The sequence below is a fragment of the Myotis brandtii genome, unplaced genomic scaffold, assembly GCF_000412655.1.
Source record: "Myotis brandtii unplaced genomic scaffold, ASM41265v1 scaffold120, whole genome shotgun sequence".
Classification (NCBI taxonomy): Eukaryota; Metazoa; Chordata; class Mammalia; order Chiroptera; family Vespertilionidae; genus Myotis; species Myotis brandtii.
Genome location: NW_005354174.1, coordinates 5,978,677 through 6,000,442, shown reverse-complemented (window position 1 = coordinate 6,000,442; position 21,766 = coordinate 5,978,677). Strand labels below are relative to the sequence as shown.

The window sequence follows — 21,766 nt, the reverse complement described above, 5'->3', positions numbered from 1 at the left end:
GTCGTTATCACGTCAACTCAAAGAAGCAAGGTACTTGGCTTTAAAAAATGACTCACCGTGATGAGTAAGAATTATAAGTCGTCCTTATGAAAGACTGACTGTCCTACCTACTTCTATTTACTAACTTTGAGCACAGTCTATTCCAGTTAGATTTATGGTGCCACATTAATAAGATGTTAAAAATAAAATCGCCAGGGCACACAAAGCATTCTGTGACCTGCTAATGCTTCTCAGAACCGCCTCCCGGCCGATGCAAAAGATGATTCCCCGACAAAAACAAGACCCCGATTCGGGGCAACTTTCTGCACAGTCAGCATTGGGGGGAAGAGATAAAAGAGGGCGTGAGGTGGCTAATTCATGCTTGTCACATGCCACCGTCAAGTGTATTCCTATATCCTCATAGTGAATTGCTCTAAACTAGGTTTACGCATTCTAAAAGAAATTCTGGGCAGCATAAGCCCGGCATTAACAAGTCATTCATGATAATTTTGTTAAATTCCTAAGATCTGCATTGAATGACAACTTGAAAAGGGCACATTTTCTCGCTGACCACTGATGATTTTTAAACGTTCAGGTAACACTTTAAGCCTTTAGGCCTTTCCTACTGCTGATGTTCAGAGATTTAAGTCAAGTCACTGTTTTCTGGAAACTAGAGTTACAGTTTTACAAATGAACACTGAGTTCTGTTACATTAGCTACTTTTACCAAATTCATACTATGAATAAAAGCAAAGGGCTGTGTTTATGTTGATCTTAAACGTAAAAGGAGGCAGAGAATGGTGGTTCACACAGAATAAACAAATCTCCACATTATTAAAAAGGCATTTTATTATAAATACATTTTAGTTGTAGCAGTAAAATACATTTTGTGTTACCATGAATCTTTTAAAACAAAAGAACTTCAATGAGACAATGATCACAAGGGAGGAGCTGTAGACCCCTAAACTGAAAACTTGTCCTAAGGAATCCAAGTGGCTAAAGTAACTCCAAAACTAAGTTAAAAAAGAAAGAAAAAGACCAAAAGAGGAAGAAAATAAAAACCCCAGAGAGTGGCATTGGGTCTCTTCAGGTACTAGAACCTCTCAGACGAGGTATCATTAACATCAGAAAAAAAATTGTTATAATTTTGCCGTAAACTGGAAATGGCCACACAACTGAGACTTCTGGGAGGTGGAAGTTGACCACCTCCGTGTTACATCAGCCTCCCGTTGGAAGACTTGCCAAAATAAGGCCCAGTATGAACGTAAGTGATTTATCGTAAGAAGTTAGTTGAACAAGTTTAGATAAGAACTATATTTTTGAAGCATTAAGAAAAAAAACACTATGTCACTAATAGCAGGGCCCTTTAATAAAATGCAGACCCTTTAACAAAACCCATTACCTTTATACTTTGGAGGAGAGGTACCTCCATCACCATGTTTACCTAGGATACAACTACGCATCACCAGTACCTCCAGGGGTTTCCATGAATCAGGTCAGATGACTGGCACAGAAAGCGGATACAGTACAATGTCATATACGTGGGTTCATAGGAAGCAGGCATGGTCTAGAGACATGAAAATCCAAGACCCTTCCTCTGGATGGCAGGGGGCGGGGGCGGGGGCTGAGAAACACTCTCAGGTGTGATTGACAGGTTAGGACTTCAACCCGGACAAGGGTGCCCTCGGAGCTACTGAAAGATAGAAGTTTCCGCATACAAGGTATCGTGCAAAGCAAAATGTAAATAAAACGAAGCTCCGTGTGAGGTGGAAGTGGATAAAGGAACCTGTGCTGAACAATAAACAATCCCCACTGAGGGCATGGAGCCTTGCGCGCAGGAGGTACTGGGTGAAGAATCCCAAAGCTGTGCAATCTGTGATGCTTACCATGTGGGCTTCTACAGCTAAGTCGTTCTACTATTTATTATCTTAAAAATATCTTTTCTCTTTCTAGCATCTCAGTAAATTCAAAGCCAAACTAAAAACCGGAGGCAGAGCCCAATACCCCTCAAGCTACAGTCCAGAGAAGAATAGTAACAACGACATTAACACAAAATTTAAAATATCCAAAGACTTGTCAGGTTTATTATCTCATAGTTTCCTTCTCAAAAAATAACTTGCTCATCCATATGCACCTATGGTTTCTGAATAACTCATGCTGTGTAGGTGGTAGATTCCCCTATACTATTTTGCAAACATATATAGGTGTTTTTAAGGTAACAAAGCAATCAGACAATTATCAGTTTTCTGCCATATATATGTCTATATATTACTGCAGCCTCCCCTAATACCTGCTGACAAGGCAGAGAATCCAAAATAATTCTGTTAACCTGAGAAATACATAATTTGAAAAGAAATCCCTTGCCCCCCGCCCCACACCCCACCACAAATAATAAAAACTACAAATACATTATTTAGGGATTATCTATGGTTTTCTATGTCACTGGCATCTTAGGACAGGGCCTCCTGCGCCTCGTGCCAAGTGCATCCTCATGACATTCTGATGGCTTCCTTCCACAAGTCTCATCTCCAATGGCATGGGTTACCGAGACAGACTCTATGCACGTCAAACAAATGCAGTTTCCAGACCAAAGCCCAGGCTGCAGTGAACACAAATTCAGACCCACCCTAGACATGAGCTTCTGCACCCTCATGAGGAGGAGGGGCACTGACCTCAGAGGGGGCCGGCAACGGGTTGGGGTGCCAGGCAGCCCAAAGGGCTCCTCCCTCAGAGCGTTCTTCACGGATGTTCCACTCACGGCATCCGAATTATAAAAATGCCTTGAGAGCTGTTTTTATACAGAGTAAATAAATGCATGGTTGAAAAGACTGTCGGACTTTCTCTAGACCAGTGGTTCTCAAAGGGTGGTCCCTGGACCTGTTTCCATCACCTGGAATCATGTTGGAAATGATGGGGCTCCAGCCGGGAAGCAGAAACTCAGGGCGGAGCCCGGCAACCTGTATTTTAATAAGCCCCCTCCAGGCACTGCTGCTGCTGCCTCACGTTTGAAACCACTGCTCCATCCTGCTTTGACAGTCTCGAATCTTCAAACAGGACAGACTTTTAAACACACTTCTGAGTGGCTTCCACTCTGCGTGGAAACCTTTATAATTTGCCACCCATTACTTTCTCAAAGATCAAAAAAAGTATTAATGAAAAAACTTATTTCAAAAAAATAGATTTTTTAAAAGTAATACTGATTTCTCCTCATCCACATAATCCTAAGGTAGGCTGTCACATGCTATAATGCAAAATCAAACACAAAAGAGACCTCACATAAGAGGTGTAGAAATAGCTAAAACAACTCCCCAAGAACACAACGAAAATGCCATAGTATCGATTAATGAACCCATAGAATTATATAAAACTTACTTGATTATGCTTAATATTTGTATCAAAATAAAATCTGCTGAACAACTTGCAAATGAAGTCCAGTAATCTAATACTCAGATTACTGAAACTACAGGTATCTGAAGGTCTCTGGGTTTCTTTCCTTCACATTCCTGTTTTAGAAGCTTTAAGCTACTATTGCATAATTGGGCTTAGGATTTAACCACAACAGCTCACACTACTAAGTCTAGATTCTTCTGTTAGGTAATTCCCCTCAAAAAACATTTAGAAACTCCTGTGACTGTTTCCTTCAAGTTTATTCCAAAGTAGATATTTTTCAATCATTTCAAAAATTGTAAATGTTACATTAAAAATTTATTGTCAATCTGTTTAATCTGATATTCTTGTTTAAAGCAATAACAATGACATTTTCTGCATGTGTTTTATAAGAACGTTCAAGGTTAGTAACATTCATTTCTTGTAACAATGGTCTTGAAATGGCTAATTCAACAGGCATGAAAGTAGTAAGTGTGAATGTAGCAGCTTCACAGTAAAATCTCAGCAAATAGATATCCAACCTCAAGTAGATGGAGAATGTAAGAAGCCCAATATAATGAGCACGTTGAAGACTAACATGCCAGTTACTCTTGATATCTTTACACCACGTGATGGACATAACTGAAGTGACCATTTGGACAAGAAATCATGGTTAAGACATTATCCATTATTTCTATCTGCTAGGTCATTTGTGGATTAGATGGCAAAAAGAGGAAAGAAAAATCAGAACCATGAGAACATCTACTTGAGATTTAGGAAGACACACAGGGTGGTGTTAGAATTGAAGGGTTTTCATAAGCTAAGGGGATGGTTAGCAAGGAATAATGTCTGGTGAATCATAAAAGGCAAATTGCTACCTTTCTGGAGCTAGAAGAGAAAAAAAAAATGGTAGCCTAAATAACATTTTAAGGCAGCAATTTGTATCTTTTAATATATTTAAAGTTTAGACTCTTTCTGGAATTCCCTTTTTAAAAACAACTCCAATAGAAAAAAAATGCTATCTACCATAAGTATAACAGGTGTCTCTTTTTAAATGGCTTTTCCAGTAAATCTAATTTTCTTAATAACAGTAGTTGAAATCTAAAATTTATCTTGAAACTGTTTTTCACCCTGGCTCTTAGGCAAGATGGCTCTCTCTAGCCAAGGTACATAGAGATACATTCTTATATGTTTATAGCTTTGCTCTTGAGATGTATATATACGAACAATATTAAACATGTAAAATCAACTACACTAGAGCAAGATACTACATATTACCTCCAAGTTAGAAAATTCAGTTAGCTTTCTCAGCAATTTCAATGCCTCCATAAACAAGGAAGCTATTTTCACAAATTGGTCTTGGAGATTGCTATGTTTAATTAGGTAATGCTTATTCAGTGGGAATTCTGCTTATTTTACTTATTCTCCAACTCTTTGAACTGAAAAGACCAATTGATGTTTATACCAAACCTGAACTTATTCTAGACTCTCTGATGAAAAAACCCCACAAAGCAGTTTGTAATTTCATACATACAAAACGGCCTAGATAGAAAGCACATCTGCCTAAGGAAAGAAAAATTAAGGTCATGTTAGTTTAAATGGTCAATAATTAACTACCGATGAATCAAAAACAAAGTTCTGCTATAACAAGTTGGCAAGGCATATGCCAAAATGACAATCAAAACCCCCTTTAAAAACACACCAGAAAATATCCATGTTCCACTGAATGAGGCTCTTCAAATCTTAATAAAAAATTAATTTTCAGACCAGGAAAAAATTTTCAGCATGAATTTTTTACAAATTCTATCACCCAAAAGAATTTAAGGGGAAAAAAATTTTAGTAGCTGAAGAAATTAAAAAGTGAAACGAATAAAAAAAATAGTTCTGGCAAGAAAGAGGAAGCTTCCTCATGAAACAAGACAAAGAAGTAAACAATGAACCTCACTTAGAAGAAATCTGTTCTAGAAGAAAAGGAAGTTGGTAATAGTGGGTGCTATTCAAAAGCTAACACAAAGTTTTCTTAACGCTAGGGTTGAAGCTAGTCTTTAAATTGTTTAAAAGTCTTATTTGTGGGTACTTGCTAATATTACCCAAACAACACCAAAACAGCATGACTGGTCCTCAGAAGCCAAGCCTTGTTTCCATGGAAACTTGTAATGATTCCTGCACTAAGACTTGCTCAGAACCATTCAAGAGATTATGCATAGACAACAGGTTTAATGACCAACTGGAAGGATGGTATTAACTATTGCTGAGAAAGTAAACTTGCTGGGGGTGGAAACACAATCAAAGCCAGACTCTCAAAGAGGACCAGACGGAAACAGCATCCGACCCGATGGCTGCATAAGAGACTGACACTCACGGCAGAGCAAGGGACTAGTAAGTGGCTACTATTTTCAGTTTTGTTTTAGAAATAACCACTTAGAAGAGGAGTGTCACAACTTAACAGCTCCCTTATCCAAAGCTCCCATCATCAATATATTTATATAAGGTGGCGGGGCGTGCACATGGCTTCTTTAAGTAAATATAAATATAAATAATTTTAAAACGGATAATTTTTAAAGGTTCAAGTATGGAAACCAGAAAATGAGGCTAGTATTTCATGACAAGGGGTCAACCTGACATGACAGTTCTGTCTTCATATTATCCAGATGCTTCTGAACATTTATCTGGCGTGTGTTACAGTCTGTAGATTTGGGGGAGGGGGGACCATCATTGACGAGAAAATGATTTTCACAGGCATCCTCACGTCAGGGAGACCTAGTTTTCATTTGGGCTATGTCTTCAGTTTTGTCACGGAGCTGGAAATACATAGCTAGATGGCAAATTTTTTTCTTCTTTCCTGGTGACTGAAGGATGCTGGGTAACATCTGGCATAGCTACACATGGAGACCTGACATCACACGGAGAAAACGTGGTGCTGTGACTTGCTGTGATTTATACTAACTATTCGCACGTCTGCACACCGAGACCGCCAGACCCCACAGCCACAGATGAGCAGAAAGACAGCTCAGCGGGAGGCACTCTGCATCTGCCCTTCGGCTTGAGAACCTTCGGATAAAGGCACTCTCTCCTCCTAAGCTGTCGGGGGATCACAGGGGGCTGTGGCTGCCCACCATCAGAGATGTAAGTGTTCTTTACCCTTGCCACTTCCCAACCCTGTTTTAAAAGTCTACTGCGAGTACAGGATGGCCTAGGCCTCCGATGGATCATCAGGACCACTGGTTCATTTGCAATGTTCCCAACCTCCTCTTAGTTTTTAAAAAGTTATATTGTAGTTTCAAACTACTTCTCAAGTATAAGTGGTGGTACTAGATCAGGAAAACAACAAGGACATGCATCGCTCCAAAAGGGTTACGAAACCACAAGTTTCAAGAGGATAAATGTTTTCCCTTTGGATTTTTACAGAAGTTCATTCAAAACAGCGTTTAGACTGTAAAATATTTAAGATTGCTATTTAAAATTTATATTTTTGTACAAGTTCAGTGGGGTTATTTTAGAAGAATCAAAAGACATGAAAAACAAGGGTAGCTTTTTGCCTCAGATTTTGACGAATTTTGATGCATCTTTGACAAACACATGTTTCTTCTTTAATGATGTTCCTCAAACCAAACAGTTAGTAAAGTATTTGAATTGCCATGTATAATGTCACATTGTTATGTAAACATTAAATAAGGTACCAAAATTTTTACGGGAGGGGGAATAACCTTAAAGCGGCACAATTTTTTATACCACTGGAGTGGGCAGGGGGCGACGGGGAGCCAGATTACAAACGTTTACACATGCATAGTGAGGAAAAAAAGATTTTACTAAATCCACGCATTTTTAAAATAGTTATCAAGTCTACTAAGCACCAACAATCCTAAAAATTTTCAGCTTCATGATCTGTTTTAAAAAAACACACTATCAAATTAACATTAAAAACAAGCTTGAAGTGTAGCTTGTTCAAAAAAATAACTAAGTATGCCCATGTTTTTTCACGTTACAAAAAACAGTGGCATACAGATACACCTGCAAAGAATGCCTCTGACTCTATCCTGCAGTGGATGGAGATGACATCAGCACACCATACGTGGTCTAAAACTATAAAAGTTTTAGAATGCAGCATCTTGTCACCAAAAAAAAGCTGATAAAACTTAAAGTATTTATAAGATGCTGCCCTTTATTTTAAAAAATTTTAAATGAATTTAAGCAAAAATAACATACATTTTGTACATAACTGGCCATTTCTGGTACAGAAACCCAGCATATGGTAATATTATTGAATAAATGTAAATGCTACTTACAACTTTTTTTTTCTTTTTAAATACATTTTAGACAAACTTTTTTCTCTTTTTTTTTATAGTTGCACAATTAACCTCTTAGCTGCTAGCTCGATGCAAACATATGTAACAATACACAAATTTAAAAATATTTTTATTCTACATAAAAGCTGTCAAAATTCTGACTCGTCAAAAATGCAAAATAATGGAATATACTTTTAAAAAATTAGTTGCAAGTCTAGCAGCGAAGCAATTAAGTGAGAACATATTTAATATTAAAACAAAGGGAACTGTGCATCTATAGATGAAGTCCAACTATCTTAATTCTATTGATAGAAACAGAAATTAAAACATTCTCCCTTGAGGCAAAAACAAAGTGATTATTTAAAATAGGAGTAAAAGCCGTTGCTGCCTGCGGAGCTCCCCAGGCTGAGTTCCTGGAACAGAGACAGAGGGTCGCTACTCTTCTTGGCCTGCTCAGGCGGGGGCCTGGGCTTGGGGGGCGCCCGCAGAGCGCTAGCGTAGGACATGGCGGGCTTGCTGCCCCCCGAGGTCTGCTGGCCGCTGCTGTTAGCCGACTCTGCAATCTGCTTGTTGGGCATGAGGGGAGGGAACTGGCCGAGATGCTGCAGCACATTATAGTTGAAGGAACTGGACACCTCGAGGTTTTCAGACTTCAGTTGATCCTCAGGGGGTTTGATGGTCTTGGGAGGAGCTAAAAGCAGGAAACAGTGACACGGATTAAGGGTGAGCCTGGTGATCCTCATACATCTCATTAACGCATGTCACAACTGGTTCTCATCTCCAGGAACTCAGGACAGGGCAGCCAGGAGGACAGGCAACTCTGCCACAGAATGTCAAAATCATAATACACCTAACCAAACTTCTCTCTCTTATTAAAACTCAACGAGAGTTCACTACATGAACTGGAATAGCTGGCATATAAAAACTAAAGGTCAAGTCTGAAGGTTTGCTTTCAAAACTCTAATATGTACAAGTGGACATTTGAAATTTATTATTTTAACTGCTCATGGTTTGAAAATGGAAACAAACATGTTCTTTCTTAAATAAAAATAAGCTGTATAGGTAGACTTCTGGTCAAAATAGCTTTGATTAGTAACCTAAGTAATAGTAGCACTGAATTCCATTGCTTACAAACGCTACCTTTTCTTGCAATACGTAAGTAAATATGGCATAAAGAGAAACCGCTATAAACTTCAGTTCACGTTCCCTATAATCTGCCTGACTTTCAAGGTCCTTTAAAATTTGACTTGACTCCTCCTAATTTTACTGCCCACTAAACCATACCTTGTTTCCAAACACTGCTCTGGTTTTCAATCTTTTAAGATTTTAACTAATATTATATTGGTTTATAATCATATACATGTTCACTGAAGGTAACTTGGAAATTACACAAAAGGCCAAAGAAGAAAGTCAGTCATTCATATTCCCAAATACCAGAGGATAAGCCTTAATTTGTTGGTGTATTTTTTTCCTAAGGGCAATATATAATGTAGATAAATTTTAAGTAACCTCTCATTTTTAGAAATTTGGATTATAAGCATTATTTCACTGCCATACACTGTGATAAATGTTATTGGAAATAAACATTTATTAATATTCACAACTATTTCCTTAGGATAAATCCCTCGAAGTATAATGGCTGGGTCATATGGTATACACACAATGAAAGGTTTTCATAACTATGGTCAAACTTCCCTGCAAGAAGATACTCAACCAACAATGTTTACACATCTCCCTACTCAATCACAACATTGGTGTTATTACTTTTTTAACCTTAACCTATTGTATAAATAAATAATCTTGTGGTAGCTCTGATTTGCATACCTGTGATTACTGGTGTTTATGGACATTTCCCGCATGTTTATTACCTATTTGTGGATTGGGAGGTTAAGGTGAAAATATTTCATTTTTTAGTCTTAATAATTCATTGACTCAATATGCTAATTTCATAGTGTACTTTAAAAATTCATAAAATTGTTCAAAATTATTTTAAACTACTTAACATCCTTCTAGAACATTTGTGTCTTTTCCATCTAAATGTCATTGACTTTGTAAGTGAAACAACTGCTTTTAAGAGCATCTGTCCAACATTTCAATATAAAAGTGACAGTACTGCCTACCACAGTACATAAAGCAAACATTTAATTGGCTGTTAAAGAACTTACTGTTTTTATTTACTAAGATTTATTTTTAACCATGTTCTCATTTTCATGACAATATAATCAGTTTATAATAATAAATACCTATAAAATAATATTTTAGAGGCTGTTTAACCTAATGTCTATGCTGTTATATCTAACTGAATTCAAAACTTCTGTTAACTTACATATTTAACTCCAGATAGAGAAACTATCCTTTAAATGTCTGATAAAGTATGTCTCATTACCAAGGTAAGTGAATAGAACCCAAACACATCGTGTTAGAGAGGGACCTCCCCTGCCTGGGAACCACCATGCCCATGTGTAAAGGCCCTGCAGGGCCTGGGATCAGCCCCTCACTGCACAGGATCTATTTTCATTATCTCCTTATCAGCAGACATTGAAAGAGCCTGAAATGTGATCAGTGCCAAAGTGGAAAATCCAATTCAAAAAGGTCACAGATATGGTCTCTGCTCTTGGGCTTATAACTGTGGAGAAACTATTTTGCTATTGATTCACCACTGGCAACTGCTACCTTCCTCTGAAAATAAATACGTACGTATCTACATACATACCTGCTGATAGACAAGTTGTGCCAAGGATATTAGTGATTTTGAATTAATTTTTACATACTTAACTGTTACTTTCAACTAAAGAACAGTACAATTTGTCTCCTAGCAATGAAGAAAATAGTTTTATATTTGTGTAAAAGATACCAGGAATGACATGCACTTTGGGCATTTGTTCAGGAACTTTCTACCTTATCAGCTCACGTTAAATTTTTATTGATTTTGGCCAACAGCTATCCTAAAATTTAAGTGGAAAAAAGACTGAAATGCTGTTGTCTTTAAAATAAATTATTATAAACAAATCAAGGAAAAAGTAACAAATTTCCATCACTGGTTTGTAATTTAGATGTTTCTCAGGAAATTCAAATGTGATCATAGGAGTGTATTTACGTTAGACCTTTAAAATGAAAAAGCAACCCCAGGCAAAATACAGCTTACACATGGTAGGTACTAATGAATGTTTAAAGATTAAAACGACAATGTCTTGCCAGGAAACAAAACCAAAATCTTCTTACTGCTTTTTGCCCTACCATGTCTATAGTTCTAAAAATATGCTTGCATGGCACACACTCAAAAATGGGTCAGTTACAGAAACAATGGGTTCACATTCTAAAGATGAACAAAATTAATTTCAAATACAAAGGTTGTTACCAAGCAGAAATTCACCAAAGATCACAGACTTGTTCCCAAAGATCGATGTCGACAGCCTACAAACAGGCTATAGATTACAGAATGCAAATAGCAGCATTCATTTCTTTACATGCAAAATACACACACAAAGAAGGAACGAAAGAAAGATAAAAGCACATTCATGTTCAAGGCTAAAGAGGAAGACTGTAGACATCCCACCATACATTACAAGTTTAAAGCCTTACCCATTCCAATGCCTTTCTATGCTTGTTTTTAACTCTTTAGCCTTGGATTTCTCAGTTCATTAGAATACAAGAAATAAACAAAGGATTTCTAAATCTCAAAATGTTAGACTTCACTGATTTCTCTCATGGCCAAACTACCATGTCTCAAACTTTATTGAGAATAAATCCTTGAAAACTGTTATTGACCTAACCAATTCTACCATCCCCCACTCTGAAGAAACCCTCTCCAAAAACAACAACAGAAAACAAACATTTCCCAAGCAAAGGTGAGTCTATCTAGTATTTAGAAATACATTTTAAGTTTTACTACCTCTTTCATTTGTTCACAGGTCAAAATGATCAGTTCCCCATAAATACTGATCCACTTACCTTCCAGACCATAAATATGGAATCAATATGGTTCTAAATTAATGTATGCCTGAGGCTACCTATGAGCTATGACCACTAAATATTGTTCAAAGTTAATAATGCAAACGGGGGAGATGGAAAAAGAAAACTCCATAAACAACCACAGTTTTAGCAGCCCGCCAACTCTGTCTTACCTATCAATTCTCTGGGCTGGGCTGCCCGGCTGGATCCATTGCACGGAATGTTCTGATAGGGGGTAGATGAGGTGGTGTTTACCCAGGACTCCGGGGATAATAAGTTGAAAGAGGATTGGTTATTGTGGTCCTGAAGCTCTTTACACCGAGCAAGGCTATCTTGAGGAGTGCTTCCTTCTTCAGAACAAGGTTGGACTGAGCTAGAGGAGATTCTTCTTTGGTACAAGGGCCGGCCAGGTCCTCTGGGTTCATACTACACAAAGAAAAGGACATTTCATCCATCAGTGGAACTTATACCCTCCCCCTTCCTGAGGTGCACAGCAATCTCACGGTATTAAGCAGAAAATCTCAAAAATATTCTGTCTTCTATGAGCAGTGTCACCCTGGGCAACCGACTTAACCTCTTGGGAACTTCATCTGTAAACGTGGCTTCATTATCCACAGTACCTACCTCTTAGGATTATTGTGAAAGTTAAAGAGTTCAGCATGCATAGCATTTAGAACTGTTCCTGGCACACAGGATGGGCTTGCTGTTATATAATTGTTTTAATGTAACATGTAAAGATAAGATGCCATGTTAGATCTTAAATGACAGATTGGGATTAGTTTTTATTGCCCCCTCTTGCTCCCCAATAATAATAAAATTGCTGTTCAGTTTGTGGTCACTAGGATTCTGAGGAATCTTTCCTTCACCATTGTTGCTAGCAATAATTGGAAATCAGGCACTGGAGGTTAGATTACAAAGGAGAGAGCTGAATTGGTACAGTCATAGCAGGATGCTTTTTGGGAATCTAAGCAAAAGCAGGTATTGTTAGGCCAGTTAAATGGGAAAACTGGTGGTGTAGGCACTATGAGGGTAAGGCCACCACAGACAGAACCACCAGAATATAAACCAGGGAAGGGCATGGTCTGGACTGGCTGCCCGTGTGCAGAAAGGCAGGAAAGGGTGGAAGGAGAGCATTTCTCTAGCTATTAAGTGATGAATGCCCAGGTGGTTTCCGCATTTCTGAAGTCTTAGCTACTGGATGAGAAAGGTGAGAGATAATACTTCCATCTAGTTAATTCTTTCTCTCATATGTTTTTATTGTTGTTCTATATCTAAGAATAATATCTAAATTCATCTTTAAGTTTACTCTGCTTTAAAGGCAATTTTTCTTCCAATGGTCAAGTTCAGTCTGAATTTGATCCTGGTTTTCTAGAAGACGATCCATCCTAAATAATCAGCACATCTGAAATTTCTTTGCAAAGGTCATTACAGTCAGGTATTGAGTAGAATAACCAACCTTTCTAAACTGCTTTGTATTCTCTATGGCGAGGCAATCCCTGGATGACTGATCCTAATAGCTTGTGCACTATGTCTTTTCTTATCAATCTTTGTTATGAAGATGATTAGCTCGTTGAATCTAAATGAAGTGCTTCTTTTTATTACCAGGCCCTGAGTGTTCAGCCCAGTCACAGTCCACAGGGGATCACATTCTAAAGTCTTTGTGTGTGAATACTTAAGCATAAAACTAATGTCAGCTCTGGACTCAGAGGGAACAGGTTATAATAAATCAAATCCCCTGCTGATACACAACACTAAATACACTCATGTGAATTTCAGGCGTTAATTCTGTAAGCCCTTTTTCATTAAATACTTAACATATATACACCAGCAGCATAAACAAACACCTTTTGGCAATGAACAGGTCCACAAACCACAAAGCTTAAATAAGGAAAACTAAAAATCAGAAAACAATAGAAGGCTGATATAAAAAGAGACAATATTAAATTAAACTTTTTAGAAAATATGTTTCATTTGTGGCTTCCAAACTGAAATTAAAAGGAAAAAAATTCACACAGCTGACAGGCACAGCAGGACTTCACGTGTTTATAACAGCTCCTAAGCAGCCACTGACAAAGATGAATGTGTACATGAAATATGAAATTCAATTCCAAATCACATGATGAATACGACTGATCCTTTATGTTGGAAAAACAACCAAAACTTGAAATTATTTTTATGTTCTTCAAATTAGATAGATAAAATTGAAGATTTTATATGTATATATAAAAGTCTACTGTCACATCTATTTCATACAACATAGATGAAGTTAGATGCATGAAAATATGATTGCTACTCTGGAATCTGTCCTCCAAGGAAATTTGAGTATAGGCAGAGAAATCTTGGTGACAACTGAACAAAATGATTTATACACCAAATAAATTACATTTCAGCAATTTTGTAGTTTTCAGCATACAAAGCCTATACAAGCTTTGATAGATTTATACCTGAGTATTTAATTTTTCTGAGTTATTGTAATGGTACTGGCTTTCACATTTGGGTTTCTAATTGTACAATGCAAGTTATAGAAATGAGATTGATTTGTCTGTGTTGACCCTATATTCTGAAAGCTTGATAAATTCACATAAATCATAGGGTTTTTGTTGGTTAGTTTTCTGGGTAGATTCCTTGGGTTTTTCTACATTGACAATCATGTTATCTGTAAACAGAGTCAGTTTTATTTCTTCCTTACCAATCTCTATGCCTTTTATTTCTTTTCTTTTTTTGCCATACTGCACTGGCTAAGACTCCAGTATAATGTTGAATATGAGTGTTGAGAGTGGACATCTTACCTTGCTCCTAATCTTAGAAAGCATTCAGTCTCCATCATTAAGTATGATAGTCGCTGTAAAATTTTTATAGGTAACCTTTAACAGGTTAGGGAATTTCCCTTCTATTTCTAATTTTCCAAGAGATTTTATGAGTGGATGTTGTGTTTTGTCAAATGTGTGTGGGCTTTTTGTTGCTGCTGTTGTTATCTATTGGTATAATCATGTGGTTTTTCTCTTTAGACTGTTATTATGGTGGATTACACTGATTTACTTTCAAATATTGACCTAGCCTTGCATTCAAGGACTAACCCTCGACATGATCATGGTGTATTGTTTGTATATACTGCTGAATTCAACTTGCTAATGTTTTATTGAGGATATCTGTATCAATGTTCACAGATATCAGTCTGTAGTTTCTCATTTTGTGCTGTCTCTGTCTAATTTTGGTATCAGAGTAATGCTGACCATGTATAGTAAGCTGAGAAGTTCTCTTTTCTTCCATTCTCTGGAAGAGACTGTTAAGTTGGTGGCATTTCTTCTTTACATGTTTGGAGGGGCAGGAGGACAGAGAAATAAAAAAGGGCAAAGAGGCCGATTTGGCTCAGTGGATTGAGTGTTGGCCTACAGACTGAAGGGTCCCGGGTTCAATTCTGGTCAGGGGCACGCATCTCGTAGCAGGCTTGATCCCCGCCCAGGTTGGAGCACGTGCAGGAGGGCAACCAATCGGATGTGTCCCTCTCACATCGATGTTTCTCTCTTTCTGTCTCTCCCCATCCCTTCCACTCTCTAAATATCAATGAAAAAAATCCTCAGGTAAGGATTTTAAAAAAAGGCAAAGAGGCTTTGCCCACAGTTCCACCAAACAAAGATGGTCCCCCTCCTTTAGAGTTTTGGCTCATGCAGGATTTTGCTGTGACCAAGGCCACTGCAGTGGAATTTTCTATTTCATATTGCAACTAATCTTCTACCAACTGCTGATTTTTGGTGTAGTATCAAAGAAGAATTATCTGAAAAAGTTTTAAAATTTCCTTTTAAGTACATACCTATATGATGGAAATTTTCTTTATATACGTTAATCAAAATGACATACTGAAATATATTTGAAAAACTGAAAAATGGCACTCTTCTCCAGAGATATTTTTGTTTCGGAAAATATAGTTATTTTCATTAAAATAGTATGTTAATAAGTATTAGGTTTATTATTATAATGTTAAAATAAATTAATTATTTTTAAATTCTCAGTTTTAAATGTCAATAGCTTATATACAAACTATTCATAGATTTTTAAATATCACATAAACAAAAACTCTTTGTTTTTGCCTAAGGCTATTCACTGAAGTATCTCACAAACAAGAGTGCTTACAACTTGCAAATAGTGTTGACCCACCAAGCAATATTATTTTCCTACATCCAAACACAAAGTATTGAAGGAGATACTAGAATGAATGCAATATTACAACCAAGAGAGAAATGTCAGATTCACTGCTGTGACATTTTGAACTACTTTGAATCTGACTTTTGTTTACTCTTCCTGAATATGAACAGTCAAGTTATCAATTATAGACCACAACACCTCTTATAATGAGAAAATGCCAGTTTGAGTAGAAAATAAAAGTTCATAGATGTTTCCCTTTAACTCATAATTATTTGTATTCTCTCTGAGAATCATAATTATCACAAATCAATTTTCCAGCTTTAAAAAACATGGTAATACCTGAGAATTTTTGTATTATTCTTAAAGGACATTTATAAGTAAAGTATATTAACGCTAATTTTCTTGCATTTGAGGTCTCTATGTTAATCATCTGAGCAGTCAAATAATTTAGAAGCTAGAACTGGCTAGCTTTTAAGAATCAAGAATCCTAAAATGAACCATCTCCCTCTCTTCTCCATCATCATCCCCCAACCCCAAAACAGAGAACTTCATACAACTGAACATTCAATTCTTTGGTCCCAAGAACATAATTTGGCTTTTCCCACATCTGCTTTATGTAATGGCAATCATTTCTCATTTTCCAGCAGTGAACCTTACTCCTGGCATAAAGATCTGAACAACACAGGACTGGAAGTCAGGAGTCTCGGCTCCACTTAATCAGTACCTGTTTAAGCTACTAACATCCTTCTAACATCTTAGTGACTGTTTCCTTTAACAAAGAGGACTTAGATAAATTATCCTCAAGGCCTAGCCTAGTTCCAAAGCTCTAGTTTGTAAAGTCTTCAATAAATGAAAACTTCTGTCAATGAGTATTTTAACTTTTTATCATTAAAATATCCATACAGCCCAGCTCAGTGGTTGAGCATCAACCTATGAACCAGGAGGTCACTGTTTGCTTCCCAGTTAGGGCACATGACTGGTTCGATCTTCAGTGTGGGGCATGCAGGAAGTAGCCAATCAATGATCCTCTCTCATCACTGATGTTTCGATCTCTCTCTCCCTCTCCCTCTCTGAAGTCAATAAAAAAATATTTTTAAAAAATATATCCAAACATAAACTATAACCAACTTTAACGATCATCAACAATTTGATGTATTTGTTAAAATAATTCAAGTGTTATGACATATACAAGCCTATTTATTTAAATTCAAAAAACTACAGAGCATGCTAATTGACTATAATAAAATGCATTCTGGACTTATGATTTTAAAATTTCAGATTTTTTTTTTCCCACAGAGGGAAATTTCTATGAAGTACACTGAAAGGGCCCCAAAACAAAAATTTTAGAGGAAGATCCCTGTTCTGCAAATATATATATATTTCTGGCTGAGAATACCCTTTATATTTCCACCTACACTTCAGTCTTATGGGCCCCTAGGCTGTTTAAATATATAAGCTATACTTTTTTCTTCTTCTTTCTTATTTCTTGGCCATTTTTTGTTTCCTGTTATTTTGCCCAGTTCTCAATTTTCTCCTAAAGAGATTATTCTTTCTACATATAGATGCCAACCCTATTAATGATGGCAACTTGACACTAGGGTCTAATTTAGAGTCGCTGGGTCTTAAATAATTTCATTATTTATTGCTTAAAGGCTCATCGTACTCTGTCAGAGATCCTTACTCTGGGTACAACTCCATATACGTTTGTGTGTCTATAGATATTCTTATGTTAAACTGTGAAATCGCATGATCATTATTTTCTAAGTCTACTGCTAATATCTTTTTCTAAATATCAAAATATGCTAAAATTTCAAAAGCCATTTAAGAAGGAAAAACTAAATGACTAAATTCACGTACAAATTTCTAGTGTTGAAGATGGTTGTCAGTTGAAGTAAGAATTAATAATTTTCTTATCACTGTCTTATAAGGTATATCTCTAATATCTGAGGTTAGCAAGCTTATTTGACATTCGTATGTATAAATAAATAACTGGGTGAAAGGTTAGCAACCTAATGAATTAGGGCTCTATTTACAATTATACTATCAAAACTCACCTAAGGAAGAGCTAAATACTCTAGTGAAAATTCCAAGTCTCATTAACTATGGTGCCGAAAACTTTAATTAAAACAGAACACCTCATTTAAATGATTAGCTTTGACAATTTAAGCATGAGTATAGGTCTAATTTATTAATTTGTTGATCACTGTCTCTGTTATGTGAATTAGATGCCATACGTTAGCCATGTCTCTGAGAAGACACTTCTGAGAAGACAGCAATATTACCACCTGGTTATACCACCCAAGTCATGAGCTGTCACCATCCACTTAAAAAGTCCCAACAGGAAGAATATGTCATCAGCCAAGAATACAAACTTCACGCTACCTTTGTACAATACTTTGCTCCATAAAATGGAATTGGGAACAGGGGGTGATTAACTAACAATACTGAAAGAAAAACTATCAACTAATTTCAAAACTAGACTTGTTTGAAGGAAAAAAATGAAAATGAATAGATGGGTCAAAATTGTCTTTTGTTCAAAAACCAACTTACAGGTAAGAAATATTTCAAAGCAGATATATCACAGAGACATACATGTCATCTCTGATGAGATAAGTAAATGCTGAGTCAATGAAAACTGATCAAAATGAATGACTTACAAACATTCCATTTTCAATCCAAGGCTGTCACAATAGCATCACTGCAACACCCAACCCTGCAGCTTCATAAACAAATCCTAGACTTTTAGCCCTGCCTGGTGTGGTTCAGTTGGTTAAGCATTGTCCTGTGCATCTAAAGATTGCTAGTTTGATTCCCAGTTAGGGCATGAACCCAGGGTTTCGGGCTCCACCCAGGGCAGGGGGTGTGCAGGAGGCAGCAGATCGCTGCTCTCTCACATCAGTGTTTCTCTGTCTCCCTCTCCTTTCCTCTCTCTAAAAATTACTTTTATAGTGACGCTTTTAAAAATAATTTTCTGTTTATATTAGTTATAAGCACTTTTAATCTATTTCATGCAAAGCGTGTCTTAAATGGCAAAAGCTTTGCTCTGCACCAGTATCAGTATTACTGGTTCTATGTTAAATGAAAGTTTTTAACGTGGTAAAATTATGCCCACTTACGAAGAATGAGTATTTGTCTCTCAAGATTAAAAAAAATTGGAAAATATAATGGGGGAAAAAAGGTCCCATTCATAACCAAAAATAAGGAAAAATCAATCTAAGACTAAATTTAACCAGAAATGAAGACACTCCGGAATTTCACAGAGGAATATTAAAAAATAAAAAATAAAACAAATGGAGGGAGGGAGAGAAAGAGAGGCAAGGAGGGAAAAAAATTAAAATAATGAAGATTGCACAAATACCTAAATGAGAGGTTTAAAATATTTATAAGGACACAAGTCCCTCAATTTAAGCTATACATTTAATGTAATTTAAATTAAAACCCAAGAAAGTGTGTATGTGTGTGGTTTTTGGTAGAGAAGGGGAAGAGTTCAAAAAGGTATTCTAAACTTCAAGTAGAAAAATCATAGAATGACCCTCCCCCGACCCCAAACACACATACAGAAAAAGGGGAAAAAAATACAGTAAGAAGGGAGACTTTACACTATCAAATTAGAATATTACAAAACCTCAAAAGTTAAGACAGTGTAATTCTGGTATAGAAACATATAGATAGATGAGGAGAAAAATATAAAGTCCAGAAACAGATCTCAGTACATAATGAAGAACTGCATCTTATTCAGAGATTAGATTATAAAGTTATCACACAAAGTGAAAATTCTCATACAGGCAAAAATTACCCAAGAAAAGTCTTGGATCATGTCAAAATCAGTAGAAACTGAACCATAGGAAGCTCAGAAGTCAAGAACTAACTTTTATTGTTTCTCTTTACATTTCATCTCCCTCACCTCCACAGTCTTTAGTCAAAATGCAAGGATGATATACAGTGCTATTACAAAGAATTAAGTATTTGATGAGAGCTGCTATCCTATTTAGTGAGACCACAATCCTATATAATAAAAGGCTAATATGCAAATAGACCAAACGGTGGAACAACCAAACAACCAAATAACTGGTCACTATGACGTGCGCTGACCACCAGGGGGTGGTGGGCGCTGGCTGCGGCGGGATGGTGGAGCAGGTGAGTGGGGGTGCCAGACCAAGGCGGGACGAGCCTCTGGTGGTTACTGAAAATTCTTTGCTCCCGTGCGCCATGGTCCCACCCAGCGCTCACACCTGCTGCCGGCGCCAGTCCCACTCATACACACTGCCAGTGCCAGCCCTGCTCGCACCTGCTGCTGGTGCCTGGCGCTGGTCCTGATCACTCAGCGCCATCAGCAGGTGCAAGCAGTGGCTGTCGGCCCCAATCACCCCTGAGGGCTTCTCTACCTCTCCCTGCTCCTGAGGGGCGATCGGGGCAGCAGCCACCGCTCGTACTCACTGACCGCACTAGCCCCACTCACTCTCGCTGCTGGTCCCAATCGCTCCGCGCCATCAGTGGGTGTGAGTGGGCCAACACTGTCAATGCATAAGAGCAGCAGTGGCAGGAGCGTGGCTGCCAGCAGACAGGGGATCAGGGGCTGCAGCAGGAGGAGCCAGGCGGGGGCATGGAGGATGGGCTGAGACCCGCCCCTGTGCCTACCACAGCCTCGCAGCCCACAGTTCAAGGTGAATGAATTTGTGCACTGGGCCCCTAGTAATATAATAAAGAGTATGGAATAGTCTGCAACATGGCCCAGGTAAGGATGGCACCTTTGCCCTTATCCATCATACCAGGAAAGAAGCAGCTGTGGGAGAGGCTGCAGGCACTACTACCAGACACATGCCCAGCCTTATCCAGGCAGCTGAAGGTCAGCACTTTTGCTGTATTTGAGGAAGGTAATGAAAACCTACAGATCAAGCCTTAAGCATCTAAATGAGAATACTCTAAAAATTTTAAGTAGCAAAAATGTTGTTCAATAGGATCAAGATCCCATTTAGGGAGCCTTGACCTAGGGAAAGAAAGATTTCATGGGGTGATGTCACTGAGCACCACAATTAGGAAAAAAATCGTTTCAACTTTTCTCAACACCCAATGCCCCTCCATTAATCAACCACACCTTCATATATATGAATGCTTTTGAAAAGTGAAATATTATAGTAGCAGACTTTGTATAGTAAAATTGGGAATAATTTCTCTAACTTTTACATTTTCCATACTGACCATGTACTTCATTTGTTAAAAGAAACTTGCAATATTATAAAAAAGAAAAAACATAATATGAAAGAACACCTCCATTCAAGTTAAATGTTAAGCTAACATCTACATGCTTTCATTTTATGTAAGATTAATCTACCAAAGTTTCTAGCAAGAAAAGAACTCACAGTAGGGAGGAAAATATGACTTTTCTGTATTGTTAATGTTAAAGAAATTATTTTAAAAGGCTAGAAGAAACAGCAAGCATATAAACCATTCATTCTGTAAGATGATTCATGCAAAATCACTTTGTACAACATAACAGTTACAAAAGTTATCCTAATGCAATGAAAACATCAAAACCTGAAATATGGTAAAAATTATATTTTCCTTGTCAAGGAATTTTTCAGTGTTGCAAGTTAGTCATGATTTGTGAATCTCATTGCATCAAAATAAAGGTGACCAAATGTTTTTGGAAAAGTAATTTCACTCTAAAAACCCATGATAATTTAAGATATTTACTCATACACTCACAGCTAAACAGTAATATCAAATGTTAAGAGCTCGGGGGTACAAAGGACTGAATTCCAAAACTAAGGAACATTTAAATAGGTCAATGATTAAAGTACATTATTCAGTATTTTTTGTAAAGTACAAAACGTGGTAAGACCTTATAAAAACTCTGGCACGTGTTTCCCTCACATATTATGAACTTCATTGGCAGGTTAAGTCAAAACATCATCACAGGTGAAAATTAGTAAAAATGGTGGAATAAAGAACTCCAAAGTGCAGCCCTCCATAAAAGCAACGAAAAAAAATGGCACAACTGTCACAATCAGCTTTCTTGGGATTCGGGAAACTAAAGCTTGC

General features: G+C 37.2%; 1 protein-coding gene across 5 annotated transcripts in view; it reads right to left on the bottom strand.

Annotated features, from left to right (window-relative positions):
• Window positions 1-3,612: 3,612 nt before the first annotated feature.
• HELZ (helicase with zinc finger) overlaps window positions 3,613-21,766 on the bottom strand; it is a 127,842-nt gene continuing 109,688 nt past the window's right edge. For 4 of the 5 annotated variants that reach the window (XM_005858683.2, XM_005858685.2, XM_014532449.1 and 1 more), the window contains 2 exons: window positions 11,755-12,007; window positions 3,613-8,321 (listed from right to left, as the gene is read on the bottom strand). In XM_005858683.2, coding sequence (XP_005858745.1) covers window positions 7,987-8,321; window positions 11,755-12,007 — 588 coding nt within the window. In that variant the 3' untranslated portion in view covers window positions 3,613-7,986. The remainder of the gene's footprint in view (window positions 8,322-11,754; window positions 12,008-21,766) is intronic. The other variant, XM_014532455.1, reaches the window with a different exon arrangement.